We start from the raw sequence: 23,519 nt of genomic DNA on the forward strand, positions 1-23,519 counted from the left end.
AATACTTTTCCAGAAGATATCATTCTTGGAAGTGTCAAGTTACTGCTGTTAAAGTCTATGATGCAACGTCTCGTTTCACTGTGGCTTTTTATAATCTGGTAGTGTGTAAGTGAATCTGTGCAAGTCCTCCAGGGCCCAGTGCAGAGGAGGAGAGTAACGCTGGTCTGGGAGGGTGTTTCAGTTCGTCTGGATGATATCGATCGTTTGAAGAGAGATTCTGCCAAAGAGTTTGAGTATGAGCCAAGAGTGTATTCTACCAGGGCTGAGTTGGCAGCTGCTAGCATCACAAATATGTATCAGGATCAACAAACAACACAGCAGAGCAATATAGCGAGACAGTGTGGGTATAAGAAAGATGAAACAAGACAGTTAGTAGAGTAGGAGGGGGCAAACTACGATGAATGCAAGAGTAATTGTACAGTAAACTAAGACTGAAGGCTGTGTCAAGAAGACAACGCTCAAGTTTATGCCAAAAATTAAAGGCACTGTACCTGAGCTTTCAGGGTAATGCTAATGACAACAAACACCTTTAACATATGGACTGACAGAGAGAGAATACATTGTGACTAATCATTATGGTTCAAAGTAAGCATGAATGAATACAGAAAATGTAATTCAAGATCACTTCACAGAAAACACAAAAAAAACAAAAAAAGGTCAAATTATTTGCCCAATTCAAGTCATTTCATCTCACCCGTACTTGATGTTTGCAGTTTGGGTCTACACTGGACAAGATAAATAACAACAATTCTTGCTAACACTATTAGTATAGACACACATCCAGCTTCTATCCACATAAACAACTGAAATATTGTCTTACCTCGACCAGGTGCGGCGTGGGGTTGAATCCACACAGGTTGCACACTTGGCTGTGACACTGGGTGCATGAGTTGTAGTTGGGCGGGTCCGAGCTGCCGATGTTGAGCTCTGTTTTACACAGCGGACAGTTGACTTTGGGCTTCTCCGGTTCAGGTGGGGGCGGAGCGGGGGTTTCCTTTACCACTGGCGCTGCTACAGATACCGGTTTCTGCGGCTGTGAGGTGGGCGGAGCCTCCTGTTGCTTTACCGGGCCCTTATCAAGATGAGAAGTTTGCGGATGTACTTTTTGCTGCATTCCCATTGTCTGCTGCGACATGCCATGTTGTTGTTGAGGTTGTTGTTGAGGTTGCTTCAGGGGTGTTGTTTGGGGCCCTCCAAATTGACCCGCTGGCCCTCCCATATGCGCATGCGGTCCACCGGATGGCCCTGTTTGCAGACCGCCCATCCCAAATGGCTTGGGACCTTGCTGTTGCTGCTGTTGCCCCCTAGTGTCCGGCCCTGCATTGCTAAACATCACTTTCCCCTTCGCCGGACTGGGTTGCGTTGATTGCGTTGGTAGCGGATCCACATTGATCAGGGTGCTAGCTTGATTCAGCAGCGACGCCCCGAATCCAAACAACTTTGTAAGTCCATCTTGCGCTTGTGGAAGAGGCTGCGATTGCGGTCTGTGCGCCGGAGACGACCCAGCGCTCCTCGTATGGTCCGGCTGGCGTGGTACCTGTTGATGCATTGGCGAGCCACGACCCAAATCTGGTTGCGATGGTGCTTTGGTCAATCCTGGAAGTGGGACCGCTCCGGGGTGGGGGATTCTAGGCTGGTTGGGACCCCCTTGAGCACTTGGACCTCGTTGGGAGTAAGGATCAGACTTGAACCCTTGTTGTGGGCCAGTTTGTTGAGGTCCTGCGTGTTGAGGTGGTCCAGTTTGAGGTTGGGGGTGGCGTTGCAAGCCAGGAGAAGGATGTGTTTGGCCGGGTCGTGGGTATGATTGCTGCTGCTGTGTCGGAGGGTATTGGTTAGGTTGGGGGTATTGTGAGTAGGGTTGTTGTTGTTGCTGCTGCTGCTGCGGTTGATGGGTAGGGGTAGGCTTGGGTTGCTGTTGGGGTTGTGTCTGGGGTTTGGGTTGGGCAGGGGGTTGCTGGATGGGGGTTTGTTGTGGTGGGACAATAGGTTTGGCCTGGTGCGACGGCGAGTGAATCTGCTGTTGGCTTTTAGAGCGCGGTGTGGTCATGTCGATGCCTAGAGCACGCTGCATCTGACAGTTTAGACACAGCCATTCCTGCACCTGCAAAGACAGAAATAAAAATAGGGTAGTGTTATTAGAAAACCATTTATGAAGTTCTAGTATAAAAACAAAGGGAAAAGCACAATTAGTATATAGATTTGTCTCAACTCCTTTAAACACTTTGGTAATAGGTAAGAGGACAAAAGATAATTGTTTATTGTAAGATCAGGAAATACATCTATTTACAAGGCCTGTACCTGATTTATTACCACGTATTTGAGCAAAAATGGTATTGCCTCAGTACAGATATATTGTATAAGCAGCTCTTGAGGTCAAAATGAGTACGCTGCTAGCTGTTACGTGTAGATGTTGTAGCATTACTGTGGCGGAAAACTCTGCTCGGGCCTCTGAAAGTTGCGAAACGTGCTTTTAAACACATTGTGGTGAATAATTAGGATGCTGAGAATGCATAAGTTAAGTGAGGAATAACTTTGGAGTGCTGCTTATTATATAAAATGAACTAGCTCTGTTTTTAATGTTTTAAGACAGAAGGTTCCACAATATGCCTTGTGCCCTGGCAATTTTGCATTAGTCATTCTATTCATCATTCTTTATGGAAAATGGTATCGTCCGGAAAACAGATTCTTTACATGGATCATGGGTGGAATTGGAATATGGAGTTTATAAAAAGAAAAAAATAAATAACCAAAAGCTATTCTGCATATGAATTAGCTGATATTTTTGGCATACAGTATATTGCTAAATCTTTGTAAAACTGTAACAATAAAAAATCAATTTTCAGTCTTATCTGCAGGGTTAGAACCATTATTCTAACTGGGAACAGCTGACTTGCAACTACAGTACCTTTCCTCTCTTGGACCTGACCTTAGTCTTAAAACGACGATCCTCCTGGCAGTAGAAACCGAATGGCATTTGTCCAAACAATGGCTTCCAACTCATTAACTTAAATGCAACCGTGACAATGCGCTTTTTCTGTCCACTCCTTTGTGTTCCCATTACCTACTAAACTCGAATGAGGAGACAAAACTGTGACAAGACATGTTTTTGTATCCAAACACAAAACATTTCTTGACAGATTACAAGAAAAACCCAACTATAAGACTGAAATAAAATTATAATTACAAAATCAATTATTGGAATTTCAACTAGATTATTTTAGTGCTAATATAGCCAAGCCTAGCATACTTAGCTTGTAACGGAGCACTAAATGTGGCCATAACAGGTTAAAAACAGACTTACAGGACTAAACCAGGACAAAACCAGAACTAAAACCAGAACTAAACCTAGTCTAAGTCAAGTCTATATCCAGCCAAACTCAAAATAACAGAATATATCCCCAACTAACCCAATTTAAAGGAATCCGACTGCCTTGAAATGTAAATAATTAGTGAACTTAATTGAACTGCGAAAGAATTGTATGCGTCACCATTGGTCCCTGTACCACATTTTTAAAACCACTACGATACGATAAAATACACATTGTGCAAATTGAGCAGGGAATAAAAAAATACTACAAAAAGTATATGGTTTACATTAACAGCCATGAGTCCAAATCCTGGGTTTAGGGTAGGACTGGTTCATTCCTGCTCACTTTATCGCTATTGATCCCTTTAAATAGTGGCTGCTGACTAAGACCACCAACTCCTCTCTTCTTATCGTTGCTAGCATATGTACCACTGTAGCCTTGCCCCACATTTCACTTCAAAGCCTTAAAAATGGGCCAGGCATCTGGACGGCTACACATACGCTAACGTACATGCCTACCGGATCCGTGCCGCTCAAGTGCATGCTGGGAGTATGGCCAAGACAATGTAAAATGTAAATGCATGGATGATTGATGCACGGGATGAAGTAAATGGACACGTGAATGGTAATGATGTGACAATGTTTAAAATGCTAGCTAACGGTATACCCACTCATTTCCTTGATTAGCGTCTTCCTTTGCACAATCCTCCATCGCAACATCTCTTGCGTTAGCGTAGCATTGGACTCACAAGCTGCTACAAATAACCGCATTTAGCTCAGCAATCGGAGCTTGTAAATCTAAGCATGCTTCTCCCCCCGTCCCCTCAGCTACCCAGAATGCATTGCGGTACAGTACAGAGCGGCAGCAGCGCCTCCCCTTTCTTCCTCCCTCGCTGGATCGAATTCGGAACCCCTAATTTCTCTTTCCATCACAGTACAGAAGATGTACGCACTAGCTAAAGCGCTTCTTGCAGCTGCCTGGGTGCTGTCTGCCGGGTCTGGGATTATTCCAATAAATCTGACTACTGTCAACTCAGCGACTGCATAGATGAGACAGCTTTTGCATTTTAAATATTTGGGGCTTTCAAGGAGCCTGTCGAAATGCACTTAGTCACTGCTGTATCAAAAAATGGAGGAAAGTGGTTAGATGGAGTTGAATTGAGCTAATAGACATGTTGTAAATGTGAGTTACACACTGACAAAGTATATAAAGCTTCGGTTTATAAAGCTTATGGTTCAAAACTTGATGAGACAAAAAAATGGGAGACACTGGGAGTATAGCTGTCATGTGAGTGAAATTGGCAATAAAATAACAGCCAATTAAAATGTAATCAATGTAGTTAAAACAGACCTACTATGCAAAATTGACTTTTTAGAGCTTTTAGCCATGTTATAGTTGTTGTAAATGGTAAATGGTTATATTTTTATACAACGCTTTTCCACCTTCAAGCGCTTTACATCAAAGAACTCACCCATTCACCCACTCATCTATTCACACAGACACTAGGGGCAATGTAAGTTAATGATAGCATTCATTTGTGGGGGTTGGAATTGCACCACCAGCCTGTGGGTCAGTGGATTTGCCTGCTCAACCAATGATATTTTACACCAACTTTTCGCCAGTGGACAAACACTCTACCAACTGAGCTGCTGTCCCTCTCTCCATCTACTCATCCGAAGTTGTAGTTCGACTAATTGGTGCATGTTTGAGTAATCTTTAATTGCTTATTTTCAAATCACCATATTGCCGATCAACCTCTATTTTCACCAGTCACCAGCATACACCCACTACTCTGTACCTATTTCATCCTCCATTTTTATTTTCTTAATCTGTGATACATGTAGGATTAGGCAGCGTTGCTAGCTTGATCTTCAGCGATCCATCAGAGGCGCCGACAGGGTCACGCCTCTTTGTTGTGATGACGTTTACGGCAGTGTCAGCTCCGATTTGGCACCGCGGTTTTCTAATGTGAAAGTGTATTGGATTAATATTGGGATAAAAAAATATGTAGGTTATAATATTATGATTCACAGGTGTCATCGATTCTAACTTTAAAGCAGACACAAGTCAACAGGACAAAAGTTTTAGACTGAAGACGTTTTGCTGCTCATCCACTGAACTGAAGAAGCAGCTTGGAATCGTCTTCTTTTGTCAAACTGACAGAATTAAATTTTCATCTCCCCCTATCTCTGCCCACTGTTCTGTAATTACTTGTGATTAAGAAAAAACAAACTGGGTCATACATGTAAAGATCGGAAATGCCACTTAGCAATTTTTCTACAATTAAAAAAGAAAAAAAGAAAACCGCGACTTGCTAAAATTATAATCCATGTATGTTCTAGTTTAATACTAAATACAGCCCCCCCAAATGCACAATATGTCATGTTTAAATAATTAATTAACCCCAGTTAGTACATACGTAAAAGACAGTCTATAGTATTGTGGAAAAAAACATGCAACCAGGCTACTGATAAACTTTAGACTTTAGGATTACATAATTCCTAGATATTGTGAGTAAAATATAATCAAAAATAACTGAACTGAATATGAGTAAATAACGCTCTCAAGTCAACAATTCTTCCAAGCATCTGGCTAATGACACATCTGGTCCAAAATCTGTTCTAAGTTCATAAATATCTAGCACTTGGCTTTATCTGCACCAGGGAGCACAAAATCAGTAGGGCTCTATGGGTATACTGGAATGTTCTGGATCACTGGTGTTGTAATGGTAGAGAATGGAGGGGAAAGAGAGTGCATTTATGTGAATACTGGTAGCGGTGATCAGTTGCAGGTAGAGAGGAACTCATTGACTTTCTGCTCAAAATATCTTCATTTGAATTTGAATATTGTATAGTCTTAGTATGCAGCACTGGGCAGTACTCAGTTACAATTACATGAGTAACTTTTAAGGAAGTAGTTTTCAGAGTACTTTTCTAGTTTTTATTTGAGTATATTTTTTAGCGCAACAGTACTCTTACTTGAGTAAATGTTTTGATTACTCTTCACTGAGAGCAAGTCTATAAGTGATCAAAGCTTTATGTTGATAATATGAACATTTGTGTTTCCTGTACCGCTCCTTGACATATGATTTTATTTTTATGTTTTTTTGGAGTCTATCCTTTGAACATACCTGAGCATGTTCTTAAATATGTTATATTTTATGTGAAAATTACTTAGTTTCCCCCAATACTCTCGCTTTAAATGTTTGCCGATATTATACAAATTGATTCTTATGAGCTTTAAACCATGTTATAATGCTGTTATCTCTTCAAAAACAGACCTGGAGTTGTGTTTTGTTTCATTCACACATGTTTGAGTAACACTTTATTATTAGTCTATCTACATCTCCAAAGCTCAAAATTCTCTGTTCTACCTTGTGATGTCATGAAGCAGTAATTTTCATGTTAACAGCTACTTTTACCTAGAGATTGGGACTTCCTGTTTTACCACATGACATCACAAGGTGCAACAGGGCATTTTACGTTTGAAGAAGAAGAACTCAGCCTAAATGCGCAGGGTTTATGTGTGCTAAACAACTCCAGGTATACTTTTGATGAGAAAAGTATACCTGGAGTTGTTTAGTACACAAACCCTGCACATGTAGCATAGATCAGAAAATTGCATAATATGGGCCCTTTAATTTCTAGGACCACTAAACATAACACTGATCCACAAGGGAAATTACTCACACAGCTCACACTCTACAATATAATAAAAAAAAGAGCTTAAAATATATGGTATGAAATTCAAATGACAAAATAGTTAAAGTAGCAAAAATAGTACACGAGTTGTATATGTCTGTGTAATCTCTCAGTCGTCCAGGTATGAACTATAGTAAAAGAAAAATCCAAATATGTCAACTGGACAAAAAGTTGCAGTGAAGACGTTACACCGCTCATCCGTTCCTATCATCTATTGTTTACAGTTTCTGTCTGTGGTCTAGGTCTAATGTGTGAACTGTGTCTGACTCAGGAGATAGATGATGTCTAAGGCTCCCATCCCTGTTCTGTGTCCAATCTATAACTACATCTTCAGACCCAAATCAAAACAAAGAATACAATAAGGCTAGTCAGGATGCTAATAGGTGTGAAAGTATCCATTAGGGGCTTGAATGATTTTGCTAAGTATGACTCAGTGTGTAATAGTTATACAGCAAGAAAGATTCTCTCTTGCAAGGACATGAAACACATTTGTATTCCTGACCAGCTTATGTAATACCAGTAATGACAAAGCAGCGCACTAAAATACACCATTCCCATGCAGTCCCATACCTCCCCTATTACACTAATGTAAACTCCAGCAGACAGTGTAGTGACAGGCCGATCTTATCTGAGGAGGTTAAATCTAACATGTATCCACAGCGACATGAAACAAAGTCAAGGTGAACATCCCAGAATGCATCTCTTCGCATTCCCGATCCCATCTCACGTCTCCCTATGTCATTATCCAGCTGTCCATCACCAGACATTTCCGGGAACGCCGCAGCCCTCTTCCCTGTTCGGAATATCGATCCATGCGTCTGGGTGACGAAGTGCGGCAGACCGGAGCAGAATATGTCCGTCCTCTATAGTGTGTGTGGTAATGGAAGTTAGCATGTTAGCTCGTGTAGATTTATGGACCTATAGGGCAGAGGTGGTATGACGGCATTCATAATGATAACAGTAGAGGACGGGACGGTATAGCATGAAAAATGGGGGTATTACATTTCTATGGGGTATTACTTGCTAACACATAAAGTTTACAAGCATGCTCCCTTTTATCATATTGAAAATGCGAAAAAGTCAGCAAAAACAACGTATTGAAATGTTTAATCAGTGGAATAGTTTGTCAAATGAGATTATAACGCGCACAGGTTCAAGTTTGCACATGTGACAAAGAAATGGCTAATATCAAAGCAAATTAGCACCCATTATTAAAGAAAGAGTATTTGTATATCTGAAACTCAGTGATTGTGTGTGTGTGAATAATTTGGTATGGATGTGTGTGTGAACTGAATGTTTTTAGAAATGCCGTATTTGAGGGGCGAGAGGTGTTGTATTTGATGTATGCATCATATGTTTACAGGTCTTTCATTCATCTACACCAAACTTATTTTTACTAAACATCAGCCTGTCCAGGGACTACAGGTGGAAACTGGTACTTTAGCTATAATCTGAATCTGGCACCACACAGCTTTCCTGTTTTTTTTTTTTGTTTTTTTTTTAACGTCAGTGTAATGTTATGCACTGTCCCTGTTCAAATAAAAGCATACCATACCATTTAGTAAGTTTCAGTTTCATTTGTGATGCTTCGAGTCCCCCTTTCCTTTGCTCTAAGTTACTCCCCCTTCAGAGCACTATCACAACACAATCAGCATGCGTCCTGCTAATGAAAATACTGTGCATCGTATCAGGTTTATGAAGTTGCTGCGTATTGTTTTGTACCCTGTTTTTATATACTCTATTTATGGGAGATTGTCACGTGGGAGCCTGGGTGACGTAGGTTTGTGGGGTGGATCATACAGCTAATCGTAAGGAGGGTTTAACACACAAACCCTGCACATTTACAGTAGGTTGAGTTTTTCTCTTAAACTGAAAACACTTTCTATCTTTTGGTGTCATGTGGTAATACAAGAAGTGCTAGGATGTGTTTTTAAACTCCATGCACCGTCACTAGAATCATTTGGATAATTCCCGCCCTGGAAGTGTCAATCTGTACAGAACAAAAGGTAAAAGGAGCTGTTAACTTGACAACTACGACTACATAATGTCACAAGGTAGAACAGAGCATTTTGAGCTTTGGAGATGTAGACAGACTAAGAATAAAAGGTAACTCAAACATGTGTGAATGAAACAAAGCGTAACTCCAGGTGTGTTTTTGATAACAGCATTATAATAAAGCTTACAAGAGTCAGTTTTGCATAATATAGACCCTTTAAGTTTGATTAGTAATTTTAAATGTGTCTATTTAGATGTGAAAATGCACTCAAAACATGACAAATCAATATATTTTCCATCTTACTGCCAATCCTCCCCTTGTCTTAGAAACACCATTACTCCTGTACATTCCTCCACTCACACACTCTTGTTTTTACATTGTTTGCACTCTGCCTCAGGCCTCATGTCTCTCCAGGTGATAGACAGTTCCATTAAAGCCCATGTCCCTGTGCGAATGTATGGATCCTGTCTCTGCTCCAGGAACCAGACCGTTTCCGTACAGTGTAAAACCGCAAGCTGACCACAAACGGCTTTACTTCAGGGATCACATTTTACAAAGACGAGAATCAGGCTGGGGGAAGTGATGGGGGCGGATTAAGAAGACTGTAAGCGGAGGTCAGTTTGGTAACATAACTTCAAACCATTTGAAATTGGAAAAACTTTGGACATTTCTTTCTCCAGAGGTGGGTGGTACTCAGTTACATTGACTCAAGTACATTGATTTACTTGAGCAATAAAAAGTGAAAAAAGGCAATACTAAAGAACCAGCATCTAATTTATTCCACATATAAACTCATTACTGTGAATAATTACAATTATTCAAATGCAAACCATTAAGTTAACTATGTATTTCTGTTTTTAACGTCTTTAAGACAGTAAGAATCATGTAAAGCGTCTTTAAGCGGAAGTGCTAATTATTATTTGTATTATTGATACACTATGTAATTTTTTTTTTTCCACTAGGGGTCCGCCACTGTTATTGCTTTGGAATATAATATAATATAAGTATGATCTACCTTGCATATTTTCATTTATGTTTTTTTTTATGGCTCAAAAAAATTTGAAAAACATGTATACTTACTGTGAGTGGGGTTAGACCTGCCACTCGGCCTAATGCCATACTGTGGGACATTTCAGGAAAAGCAAAAATATCTCCATGGAGACAAGCAGGTGGCAGGCTTTTATCCAATAAGCTAAAGTCAGCTTTAAGTAAGGTGTATGTGTCTTGCCCAAAGACACCTGAACAATATGTGGTGACGACTGTGGGACTTGGACAACAAACCTGGGTTTGGTTTTGAACCAAGAGTTTTGAATAAGAATGCAAATAAGCATTCTTTGTACAAGTCATGTAGTTACCTCTCATTGCTTTTAATATTAAAGGAACTATAGCATGTGCTCTTATTAGTATACTACAATCACAACTGAACCTGGGTTGCCAGAGCCTTAACCTGCACATAGAGGACACATACATGCACAAGTTTATCTCATGCTCTGTATATGGACCTCATGTGAAAGAACCTCCAGACTTCAATCACTGAGCTGCAGAGGCTGCACTAGCACTGAGTCATGATTAGGACATGCAGTGCTGGGGTTTAGATAGTGATGATTCAGATCAGAGCGAGTCCTTTAACTAACACACACACTCCCTGACTATCAGACAATAGTAATATTTATAATAGGCCTTTAAGAAAAAATCCATAATACAATTGTTGCATCTGAACGGAAAAAACAGGCAGTGGTGCCCCCAAGTTACTTATGGCATCTTTAAAATCAACAACGTTTGAGTTACACCAGAAAAGTTGTATAGGGCACCTTTAACTAACCAATCCAGTTTCATAATTCCATATCCTCTTCATCTCACTTGGACATAAAACTCCCCTTGTGTTCATTGGCCCTCGGACTGTAGATCGATCACACTGAGCTATCATGGCCTAATGCACGCTTCTTAATTAGAATCTGCCTCAGCACTTTGCAGTCGTACGATCCTAGCCTTTTCGTGAACTCGCCGCTGCACTTGAATGCATTGCGGGGTGGTATCGCTAAGTTCAGTGTGCACCAAAATGTTCAATCTGTGTGAGATTTGAAGTGTATATTATGTTATCCAGTGAAGAGCGTATTAAAGGAACTATATGTAAGACCAAAATATGTTTGCAGATTGGTTCTCAAATGCTGAAATCCACTTGGTTTAAACCTGGATCCAGTTGGTTTAAACCGTTACCTAAACCCTAGCACCTGAGCTAATCATTAATCAGAAAGCTTGTACATTTGTATGTGTCCTGTATGCAGACTTTGTACTGTTAAAGTGGCACTAAACATCTAAACTCCTCCCATACTCACAATGAGACACAGTGTGATTGGTCTAACAGGTATCCACGATTCAAACTCTGCCCCTGCAGCCCGCTGTTTGTAATCAGAAACACTTGGCTTTAATTAGGCCAGTCCTGTGTGATGTCATGTAGTACTTGACATTTCAGTGGCCATTGGAGCCTTTACTCCCAGAGGAAATGTAGGAAAACCATCATCCCCAGCCCACTGATGGTGCACTTCTACATCTGTCCCATCAGTAGTGTTCTGACATGTGGATTATTAGTGTGGTTCTGCAGCTGTTCTTTATGCTGCTGTTTATTACAAATGTGGTTCACTGAAAGCATTTATTGTGCTAATGTTTACACTGGGTTATTTAACACCACATGGTATATCGCACTTTACATCGAGACTATGCAGCGTTTGAGGCTCTAAATATCATTTTGTTGTGCTCTATGACAGTGCCAACAAAATCTTGAATCTCTTGAATAGCTTTTGGTCTTTTAACCAGTGTACTGCAAATGTATCGCGTTTGCACTAATAATAAGAAAATGAATTTCTGCTTTAAATGTAAATTGGTGTTTTCACAATACTAAAATTTCAAACTCGATTTCAATACTAAGGAACAGACTTGATACTCAATACCAGGGGTGTCAAACACATTTTTACTAAGAGCCACATCAGCAAAATGGCTGCTCTCAAAGGGCCAGATGTAAAATAAATCTAACTTTTTTTTTTTACTTGTTAATTAACTGTTTCTGTATTGATTACTTATTCGAGTTACAAATATTGCATATGCATTTGCCTAGAAATATGGCTGTGTAACTGCATATCTCCTGGTAAAAATGACATTTTAAGTCAGTCATACCTTTTAATTTAGCATGTTGAGGGCCACATAAAATGATGTGGAGGTCTACATTTGACCCGGGGGCCTTGAGTTTGGCATATATGCTCAATACCAATTCTGATACCACAATGATAATAAAAACACACTCTATCTTTAGACAATATAATGTGATTTTCAACATTAAATCTTTATACTTTTTAAAATATTTTTTATATTACCATGTGGTGTTGTATCTGTGTAATCCCTCCGTCGTGCAGATATGTTCCGCAGTGCTCCATGGACATATACTATTCTATGTGGTCTTATACTTGTTCGGATACAGCTCAAGATTATTCTAAAGATATTCAGGAAAGGCTCATTTCTGCCCTTTGAGTATGACTTTTTTAGTATTGATACTTGCTCAAATGAGTATCTAGTCTAGTCTAATCGTTGCTAGTTTTAGTAACGCTTAGTATCTGATTTTCGATACTTTAATTTAACTATAACCAAACCATTTCCTAACTCCCTCCTTTCCGGTCACATTTGTCCCTCTTCCAAACTCTCTTTCTGAGTTTTGATCAGTCGGTCTGCGCAGTTCTATCTCCGCAGAGGAGCGGTGAGGAGGAGAGATAAAGTGTGAAGGATGCACTGCCGCAGGATGTGACAAAGGTTGAACTGGACCTGCTTTAGCTGATAACAACACTTCAGAACTCATCTGCTCTGTCTGAAGTTTGTGGGCTTAAAACTTATCTGGAAAACGTGGGCCAAATATGAAGTAAATTAAGATGATGAAAACGTTATGTCGAATCTTGAGCTTGAACAAAATCATAATTTATAAATCCAAGATTAAAGGTCCATTTTATAACTTTTCAGAAGGAGGAACTGAAACGTTTGTTGTTGTTTTTTTTGTTTGTTTTTTTCTTCATGTTTTGCTTGGAATTTTGCTCAGAATGGCTTCAATTTTAAATATTTCCAGGTTGATTAAACGCTAGTAGGGGCAACCTCAGGAAAAGACACCTGACTTGTCTTTTGTTAATGTTCATATCTTGATTTACAGACACAACAGCAAAAACATCGGGATCATGTAAAGCGGGTCAGTACAAACATTTTAAGATCAAAATGGCAATCCTGTCAGCACCAGTTACGGAGAGAGGAGGGATGGTTTTTCAATAGAAAGTGAATTGGAGCCAGAGTCGACTCTATATATAATGCCCATTTATATATAGAGTCTATGGTTTACCTCTGTACAAACTTCCATTAGGCCTTTTCCACTGGGTCAGTGTTAAGTGTGAAAGCCTAAGCGCTCCACATCATCGCCGCATTAATAATTCACATGTGGAATGGTCCTATACGCCACTGTCCGTTAAACGCTGAAGAACTTTGTCTGTGTATGAACGTGTTTGCACAGTGCTCTATATGTAAGAGGGAGGGAAGGAGGGATGGAGAGAGAGAGGGAGAGAAAGAGGGAGGAACAGAGGTCACGGGGAAAGGAGAGAGAGGGAGAATAGCTCTAAAAAGGAAGGTTGTTAGAAACATTGGCCAAATATGAGGTCAATTAAGGTGTCAAAATTTGTGCCAAAAGCCAAATTTTGTGCAGGAACAAAATCATAATTTACAAATAGAAGCTTCAAGGTGCACTTTGTAACTTCATCTGACATGCTCTTGTCTCCATGGTGATGTTATTGTTGTTGTTTTGCATAAATCTTAAATATCTCCATGGAGACGAGCATGTGATTCCACTAAAAATCAAGTATTTTTTGGTAATAAAACACCTGTAATTGATTAAATTAATGATAAAGATTAATGCCATACTGTGAAACATTCTAGCCAAAGAAAAGTTACATAGTGAGCCTTTAAAGAGTGGGTATTTTACTTCTAGGGGGCATGTTACCTTTAATTGGTAACATGTTTATAAGTTTCAGTTTCATTTTTGATGCTCGGAGTCTCCTCTTCCTTTGCTCTCCACATGGGAAAGGAACGGGAGAGAGAAAAAGGGAGGGACAAAAAAAGAGAGGTCATGGGGGAAGGATTGAGATGGGAAAGGGAGAGGTGAGAAGGAAAGGAAGGGATGTGAGGGAGAGAAAAGAGAGAGCAGGAGAGGAGAGCAGAGAGACAAGGGAAAGAAAAACAAAGGAATCAGATGGAGAGTGAGGAAGGGTGAAAAGAGAGAGGGTCACGCTTAGTGCCTGAGATGGGAGGAGAAAGGAGAAGAGAGGAAGATAAATAGGTAGAGAGAGGGGGGGAGTAGAGGACAGGCGGGAGTGTAGAGAGAGAGAGGACAAGAAAAATGCACTTAGTGCCTAAAGCAGACAAAGAGAAAGAGACAGGTAGAGAGAAAAAAAGAAGGAGATTGAGAGACAGAGAGAAGGAGGGAGGGACAGAGAGAGAAAGAGACAATGAGGGAGATTGAGATAGAAAAAAAGAGGGAGAGAAAGAGAAGGAGGGGGAGAGAGAACGCCAGGAAGAGGGAGAAAGACTAAAGATATTGTGTGTGTGAGTGTGTGAGTGTGTGAGTGAGTGAGTGAGTGAGTGCTTGGTGCCTGGGGTGGGAGAAAGAGAGGAGCCTCATGCTTTATTCATGAAAGAGGAGAATTCCCCTTTTTTCTTATGTACACACTGGGAATGCAACTCCCAGAATGCACTGCAGCAAGAGAGTGAGTGAGGGAGAGAAAGAGGAAAAAGATCTGTCTGTATCCACCAAAATAACCTCAGTTTATAATTATGATTAATGATGTACACAGTCAAGATCATTCTAAAACTGTGCAGAAAAGGCTCATTTCTGTCCTGTGATTGTGACTTTTTAGCATCAATACCAGCTCAAATGAGTATCTAGTTTTGATACTAGTTTTAGTATCGACAACCGTACAAAATAGTTGGTTTGGTAGTCATCTGTTTGTTTCCATGGATACTGTTGTTTTGTTTTTTTTCTGAAGAAGACACTACTTCATTTTTCTTTTGCAATATATTTTTAAATAAAGTAAAAACTACAGGTGCCCGAAATAAAAAGCTAAAAAAAATATGGAAAATTCATGCCCACATTTAAAGGGGAATTGAAATTATTATTTGAAACAGTTTATATTCTGTCAAAATATTACCTCAGAATCATAATGCCATCTTCTACTTTTTGAAAAAATATTTATAATCACCATTTATAATCAGTTCAGCTCTAGTAAAACCGTACACATCCTGCAGTTCAGTTTCTAAAATGGCTGAGTGATGATTTAAATAGTAAACCGTAGGATTCTGTAGAAAAACATCTTTAACGTCATCTTGTGCATCACAGCCCATCTCTGATCATGTTCCACACCATTTCACCGTGAGCTATTCCAGTCTTATCACGCACAATTTACCTGCTCTGCTAAAAAAAACATCTAACTACTTCTAGATAAAACGAATACGCAACTAAAATAGGACAGCGATCACGTTTTTACAATTACACTTGAATAGGATTTTAAAGGCTCTGTGTCTGATTGCTTCCCATGTATTTGAGTAAAATGTCTTGCTCCGGTACATTTATATTGTATCAGTAGCTCTCGAGGTCAAAATCTGCTGTTTACTGCCTGAATTTTATTAGAAAGCGTGTTGTTGTCCGATAATCAGGAAGTACGTGTTAGCATGCCAGTAGTTGTTATAGCGTTATAGTCACGGCAACGCTCTGCACTCTGAAAATGTGAAAAAAGCACTTGTGAATAATTCGGATGTTCAGAATGCATAATTTAAGTGAGGATTTTTTAACTTTTACTGGATCAGTTAAGTTTGTTTATGGTAAATGGTAAATACAGTGGTTCCTCATTTATCGCAGGGGTTATATTGTAAAAATAAAAATAAGCAATAAGCGAAATCCGCAAAGTCGTTAGCTTTATTTTATACAATTATTATATATATTTTCCAGCTGTGAAACTCCTCACCACACACTTTATACACTTTTCTCAGACAGACATTAGCATTTTCTCCCTTTTCTCTCTTGTTTAAACACTCTCAAAGTTCAAACCTTCATAGATTTAAAAAAATAAGTACAGTATTATAGAACAAAACCAAAGATCAAGACTTTTTTTTCAGGCCCAAATGTTTTCCTGCACTGTAAATAAAATGCTAGCTTTTAGAAATACTGATATACTCAACTTACAAGGTTGGATACAAAAGAAATTATTAATAGTGACTCAAGTGACTGCAGGTGCCTTTGTCAGTGCAGAACATTTCATTGACATTGTGGGTTTTGTCAGAGAGAAAACTTGCAAAAATACAGCACTTCAGAGTCACATTGCGGTCAAACATTTATGTCAATTTGGCTGAACACATTCTGGACTGTACAGGAGACATGGCACGGAGGAGACGGATGGACAAAGGTCTGCAGTCCCTCAGCCAGTCAGGACGCAGAACACAATGCACGTTCATACACTGTAAAAGGTGAAAGGTGAACCGCGATATAGTGAGGGACCAGTGTAGTTAAGGTTTTATATAGCTCTTTTACTTCTTCAAGGCACTCAAGGCACTTTACATTAAGAAACCACTCACCCATACACACACATTCACACACAGGGGGCAAGGGGGGGTTAAGTGTCTTGCTCAAGGACACAGCGACAGCATTCACCTGTGGGAGCTGGAATCACCAATGATGTTTACTGTACATCGAGAACCGCCATCCATGAAACTATGTGCAACCACTGGGTTAGAGCTGCATCCATGTTGTGTTAGCTTACTTTGTCTGATCCCTGAGATGAATTTGATAGGAAATAATAATAATAATAATAATAATAATAATAATAATAATAATAATAATAATAATAATAATAATAATAATAATAATAATAATAATAATAATAATAATAATAATAATAATAATAATAATACAATACAATAGCTCTACACAGGTGATTATTAGCATTAGGATAAGCGAAGGACTGTACCATTAGTGAGGACTAGTACTATCATTATAATCAGCCAAATGAGACACCCACTCGCACGGACATGATACCGTCGCACACCTAACTGGGTGAGCAGGAGGACAACGGTGTCTTAGACCGAACATAAAGCAATACTATGCAACTTTTCTGCTATTGTTCATGGTTTCATTTCCACAGTATGGCACAGCAGTATGGCAAACAAGATGACTCTCCAAGACCAAGTTACTGGTCAAATCTGTGGAGAGGAAAAGTGCACGTTTTCAGGGATTACGCTTCGGTTAAGTGTCTTGCTCGTGGACACAACAACAGGGATCAGACCATCAAAAACCCAGTCTTTAACGATAATAGTATACATTACGTTGGTATTTGGGTATTGTGTCTATCGTCATATTTTGGAGGCAAATTCTCCAAAACCCATTGGAGCTAAAATACAAAATAGAACCAATATTTAAAACACAAGCTTTCTGTTTGGAAGGGTCTACAGTGAATACAAAAATTGAGTATAATGATCAAAACTAATCATATTTATATTTTCCTATGTAGTCCCCAAGAAACACCCATTTACCCAAAGCAAATCACTCTAATGACATCATCTGGAAGTGGCTGTTGATCTCCAAGATTGGAAACTCATTACAACATGGAACATGGGCCCCTACATGGTTAGAACCAGGGATTATGGAAAGTGGGAGAGACAGGTGCAGACGGAGAGAAGAAAGAGAGAAAGAGGGAGTACATTATCTCTCCACATGAACGCAGCATCTAAAATTAGTCTCATCAACAGCTAGCAGGAGGAGGAGGAGGGAGGAAAAAAAGAAAGTGCCAGGGTGAGAACGCACAAGCTGTTACTGAGCACTGCGGACTGAATGGTGTACAGTTTATACTACTGCAGAGTGGGGAGAGTGGGGTGGTGGTGGTGAAGGGGTTAAACCTTGTTAGTTTCCGCTGATTTTGCCAATTCTTCAATGCTCCTACAGAAAAATCAGATACTAATTGATACTAAAACTATTATCAAAACTAGATACTCATTTGAGCAGGCAACGATACTAAATAAGTCACATTTACAGGACAGAAATGTACCTATCCTGAATATCTTTAGAATGATATTGGGCTGTATCAGAATAAGTAACTCACACAACTCATTTGACACTAAAAACAAAGGGGAAATTAATAACACACAATTGTGGCTGCATTAATACATGTGTCTGTTGCTTTAGTAGTCTACATAAACACTGCTCCAAACTGAAAAAATAATGTAGTAGTAGTACTAGTATTAGCGGTGGTAGTAGGAGTAGTAGGAGGAAGAGTAGCAGCTGTAGCACTACTAGCGGTAGTAGTAGTAGTAGTAGTAGTAGTAGTAGTATTAATTGTAGTACTAGTAATAGTAGTAGGAGTTGTAGCAGCTGTAGTCATATTAGTAGTAGTAACAGCAGAAATAGTAGCTGTAGTCATAGTTTTAGTAGTAGTTGTTGTTGTAGTAGCAGTAGCAGTGGTAGTAGTAGTAGCATTGGTAGTATCAGTAGTAGTAGTAATAGTACTAGGAGTTGTAGCAGCTGTAGTAGTAGTAGTAGTAGTAGTAGTAATAGTATCAGTAGTTAAACCTAGTTAGTTTCCATTGATTTTGCCAATTCTTCAATGCTCCTACAGTGGACAGAAATCAGATACTAATTGATACTAAAACTATTATCAAAACTAGATACTCATTTGATCAGTATCAATACTAAAAAAGTCACATTTACAGGACAGAAATGAACCTATCCTGAATATTCTGAGCTGTATCAGAATAAGTATAAGACCACATAGACTAGTATACATTCATGGACCACTATGGAACCTACCTGGACGACTGAGGGATTACACAGATATAAGAGGTGAGATGTTATATATTTGAAGTACAGTACACACATTTAATCAGAAAAATATTGTATCGGAATCGGCATTGAGTATCAAGTATACTCCTTAGTATCGAAATCGAGTACACACTATAGCTGAGTGATATCAACTCTATCTGCAAATTGCTTTTTTTTTTTTACATGATATTTCAACATTATGATACAGGTATTCTTCAATTAAGTGTCTTGCCCAAGTACACAACAACAGCAGAAAATATCAGACACACCACCAACCTTCTTCTCTACTAGTGTATGTAGGTATTTTTTTCAGTCTATTGTTCTAGTTGCATTCATAACTATTTTGGAGGTATTCTGTCTCTTTTCATTTCCATATTTATAAATGCATGAATTCATAAGAGTGTCACTTTTAGCAGCGCACGGATATAAACAGGTTCAGCCGGGTCGTATATTTTCTTCTCTGCGCTGACAGTAATCAAAGACTTCCACTACTTTGTCTGAGATATGACAAGCAAGAGGAGAGGCAAAATTCAGAGTTTTAAAATGAATGTGACTTTGATATAAAAAATTTAATTGGCTAATGGCTCCTGGTAAATGAGAAAAAAAAAAAAAAAAAGAGAAAAGAAAAATCTCTGTCCATGGTGCTGAAGTGACAACAGAATGAAATGAATGTGCTTCTGTTCATTAATTTAAGAAGAATTGTTATATTTGTGTTCTATTAAATGTATTGAATTGATTAAATGTATTAAATTTATGTCGATACAAGTGGATCATTTAGATTTTTAAGATTTTTTTAAGAAGATATTTTACTTCTATGGGGTATTAATTGCTAACACGTAACATTTAGATCACCATGTTACCTTTTGTTGTTTTGAAAATGCTATACTTATACTTATTAACATGTTTTTTTGTAAGTTTCACTTTTGTTTTTGAGGCTCTGAGTCTCCCGCCTGCTCTCACGTCAAGTCACTCCCCCTTCAGAGCTCTATATCACGTTACATACAGTGTGCATCCTGCTAATGAAACTACTGCACACTGCATCAAGTTTGTCAAGTTACTGTGTACGTGTTATGTTGTAAATTAAACATTTCATTTCTGTTAGTATAATAAAACACTTACTTCCCTATAATCACTAATCATGTATCTAGTATCTGGCAACATTACAAACTTTCACATATGAAATCCTCTTATTAAATGTATGTACTCCAAATACATAGATCTGACCTGCTAATAAACATAATCCCTTTAGCTCAGTCTGGCTAGCGTTCTGAAGCTAATGCTAATAGAGTTGCAGATGTACAGTTGTTATTGAATTAGCTTGTGATTAGCGCTGATAATAAGGATCATGTGGAGTTTAATCTGACACAGAAATGTGCTGCTAATAGCTGGAATGTGTTTATGACTGGATTATGTTTGTTCACACAACTCATCTGACACTAAAAACAAGAAGGAAATTAATAACACACAATTGTGGCTGCGTTAATACATGTGTCTGTTGCTTTAGTAGTCTACATAAACACTGCTCCAAACTGAAAAATAATGTAGTGGTAATAGTAATAGTGGTGGTAGTAGAAGTAGTAGTAGTGGGAGTAGTAGTAACAGCAGTATTAGTAGCTGTAGTCATAGTTTTAGCATAGTAGCAGTAGCAGTGGTTTTAGTAGTAGTAGTAGTAGTAGTAGTAGTAGTAGTAGTAGTAGTAGTATTAATAGTAGCAACAGCAGCAGTAGTAGCACTAGCAGTGGTAGTACTCTTAAAAATCATCAGCAGAAAAATGACATAAAAGAGCTGTCCACAAATCATGAAGTGCACTGTTAGCCAGTGTTGGGAGTAACGGCGTTACTAACTGCGTTACTTTTTCAGTAACGGAGTAATCTAACTAATTACTTTTCCAAGCGTCGTAACGCCGTTACCGTTACTGACAATAAAATGTGGCGCGTTACTTTTAATTGAGTTCACTCTGCTCTTCATCAGAGTCTCAGAGATAAAAGGTTTGTTTGAGATGAGGCGGGCGCAGATACGACGCCGTCGATCGGTGCGCGGTGCATGCCAGTTAGTTTTGTGTCCAAGATGCCACCGACTTGCTCTGATGTAACTTGTGCGCTGGTAACGGGACATTTTTGAGCGCAGCAGCTCTCCACTGACTGCGGCCGCCTGCATGGACTACAAACACATGATGGGAAATGATGTCCTGTCCACACGTGCATTCACAGCGGATTGGGTCCAAGTTGTGTTTTGATCAGAAACGTGACTGTGTTCTCTCCAAAGAGGAACAGGCTCAGATCAGAGGTGATTAATATTTGAATACTGGACAGAGAATTACAGTGTGTGGCCAGAGAAGGTTAAAGGTTTTGTATTATTTTACATGGTTTACATTTGAATACCTTAGTTTTGCAAAACATGGTAATGAATCTTTTCAGTATTATACTGAAAGCACTTTATTGTTACTGTTTATTTTAATGAATAAAATACTTGAAGTACAGTTGACTGAAATTGTGTGATATGTTGATTTATTTGCACTTCAAATGAAATGTTTTATATTTTTTTTTATTTTTGATAAATTCTATAATTTACTTGGAAACAAATGCAAAATAATTGCAATCTGTTAAAGTAAAATAAATGTTAAAAGTTCACATCTGTTGTGTTTTTATTGTTTTAACATAATAAGTAACGTGGAGTAAAGTAACCCGGAGTAGTTACTTTGCCTAGTAACTAGTTACTTCTCCCAAAAAGTAATTGAGTTAGTAACTTGTAAGTAACTTGTAACTATAACTAATTACATTTTTGAAGTAAGATGCCCAACACTGCTGTTAGCGTGCAGTTTGTTGTTATTTACTATAGGATAAAAACTCAGCGAAACTCCACTCCGATAGTTCTGACAATAAAACAATGTTTGTCAATGTTTTCCTTTTTTTCCTTTAAAAAAAACACAAAAAAACCCAAAAACTTTTTAATGTGTCATTAACTGTGTTTCCACCCATATAAAATGTGCATATTTTAAAAATCCACATCAGACAGGTGTGACTTCCTGTTTTCATCAGGTGTTGGAGCTCATTGGTTACCTGGTTACCGGAGCTACCAATCTGCTGTGTAGTGACACTGCTAATCCAGCAGAGGGCGGGCCACGTACAATCTGATTGGTTTGGCTTTGCTACAGATTTTCTCGGTTGCTTAGCCATTTGCTGTATATATTTGTGTCATGCCCAACAGTTAGCAGGTTCTTTAAACTGTATTTATGCTATAGATATATTTTATCACCAAGCTGAAGTCTGCTGCCTCAGTCTTTGCCAAAGTACTGCACTGAAGATGAAAAAGAACAGCCTCTGAAGTCCTGCTGCACTTTTATTTATGCTGGACAAGCATAAACTTTCCCCGAGTTACTCTACTAATGAGGATTTGATGGAGCTCATGTGTCTCTGGGTGAGTTATTAGATGATCAACATCTTATGTTTTTAGCTTGAACTTCAAGCAATACAGTAATGCCCAGCCCTATGTGAACACATGAAGCTCTATCACGTGCATTTATTCAGCCACTAAAACTCCACACACGACATAAAGACCTGTTCCTGACAACATACGCCTCAGGAACATCGGGGGTCATGGTCTGAAAGTTTGGGAGCCCCTGCAATAGTGCAACAATGCTTGATTGCCTCTGGAGGATTTGAGACAACAACCACCATGATGGGATTATGTCGACTCTGTCCATCACCTGTGTCCACTCCAGTCCAGTTCAGGTGTAGTCTGTTTTTTATATTTGTTAAGTGAGTATATGTAGCTAAGTGAGTTTATGTAGTTCAGTGAGTTTCTGCAGCTAAATACGTTTCCACCTTCCAAAATGAGCTTTAACTGTTATGTGCTTAAATCAAAATCCATCTGCAGCAAGTATATAAACTTTTATACGAATTAAGGATTCTAATAATGTGACTTTGCTGTTGGCTAATCTCTTCCCTGTACCACAGCAGAGACACCTCACACATTCAATCTCTTCCTCTACAGCACCAGTATTTAGGCATCCAGGAGATCCCATATTTATAAAACTCTCCCCTTCTGTCATTCGGGTCTAACCACCAAAGTGTATCTATTTATTGCACCATTTTGAATTTTAGTATTGTTAACTAGTTTTGTTTGTCCGGTTTTAAAACAATAAAAATCAGGTACAGTACTGCTAAGTTCTTCAGGTAAGTACTTAAATGTTAGGCCCATCTCATTGAAAATCCTCATTGTTTTTTATGGAGTGGTGAGTGCTGTTTACCGGGTTAACAACATTGATTAGCACAGAATCACACACAAACAGAGCAGGCCCAGAATGTCCCAGAGACAAAGCAGATCCATAATTCATAAGAACAAGAACAATGCGTCGTCCATTAGAGGAACAGAAGGAGACAGAGGGAACGAGGGAGGGAGAGAAAGAGAGCGAGAGAAAATGAGAGCGAGGGCTTGTCAATAAAAATCTATTTAAAGAGTATAAGCAAAACACACAATTAAAGCAATGAGGATAATGACAAACAGAACTGCTCTATATGTATTAAAGGCGGTGTCCCTGGTTTTGCCTGTCTTAAAAATGTGAAAACAGACCTAGTTTATTTTGATTTGCAGTGGTTCAGAGTTAATGCTCACGTACCTTATACACTGTCAAC

The 23,519-nt window shown here is 38.9% G+C and overlaps 1 protein-coding gene across 1 annotated transcript in view; it reads right to left on the bottom strand.

Annotated features, from left to right (window-relative positions):
- bsna (bassoon presynaptic cytomatrix protein a) overlaps positions 1-23,519 on the bottom strand; it is a 98,772-nt gene that overhangs the window by 70,626 nt on the left and 4,627 nt on the right. The window contains exons 3-4 of the mRNA XM_055223221.1: positions 1,258-2,101; positions 821-1,191 (exon numbers count right to left, since the gene is read on the bottom strand). Coding sequence (XP_055079196.1) covers positions 821-1,191; positions 1,258-2,101 — 1,215 coding nt within the window. The remainder of the gene's footprint in view (positions 1-820; positions 1,192-1,257; positions 2,102-23,519) is intronic.

This window comes from Periophthalmus magnuspinnatus, chromosome 7 (assembly GCF_009829125.3).
Source record: "Periophthalmus magnuspinnatus isolate fPerMag1 chromosome 7, fPerMag1.2.pri, whole genome shotgun sequence".
Classification (NCBI taxonomy): domain Eukaryota; kingdom Metazoa; phylum Chordata; class Actinopteri; order Gobiiformes; family Gobiidae; genus Periophthalmus; species Periophthalmus magnuspinnatus.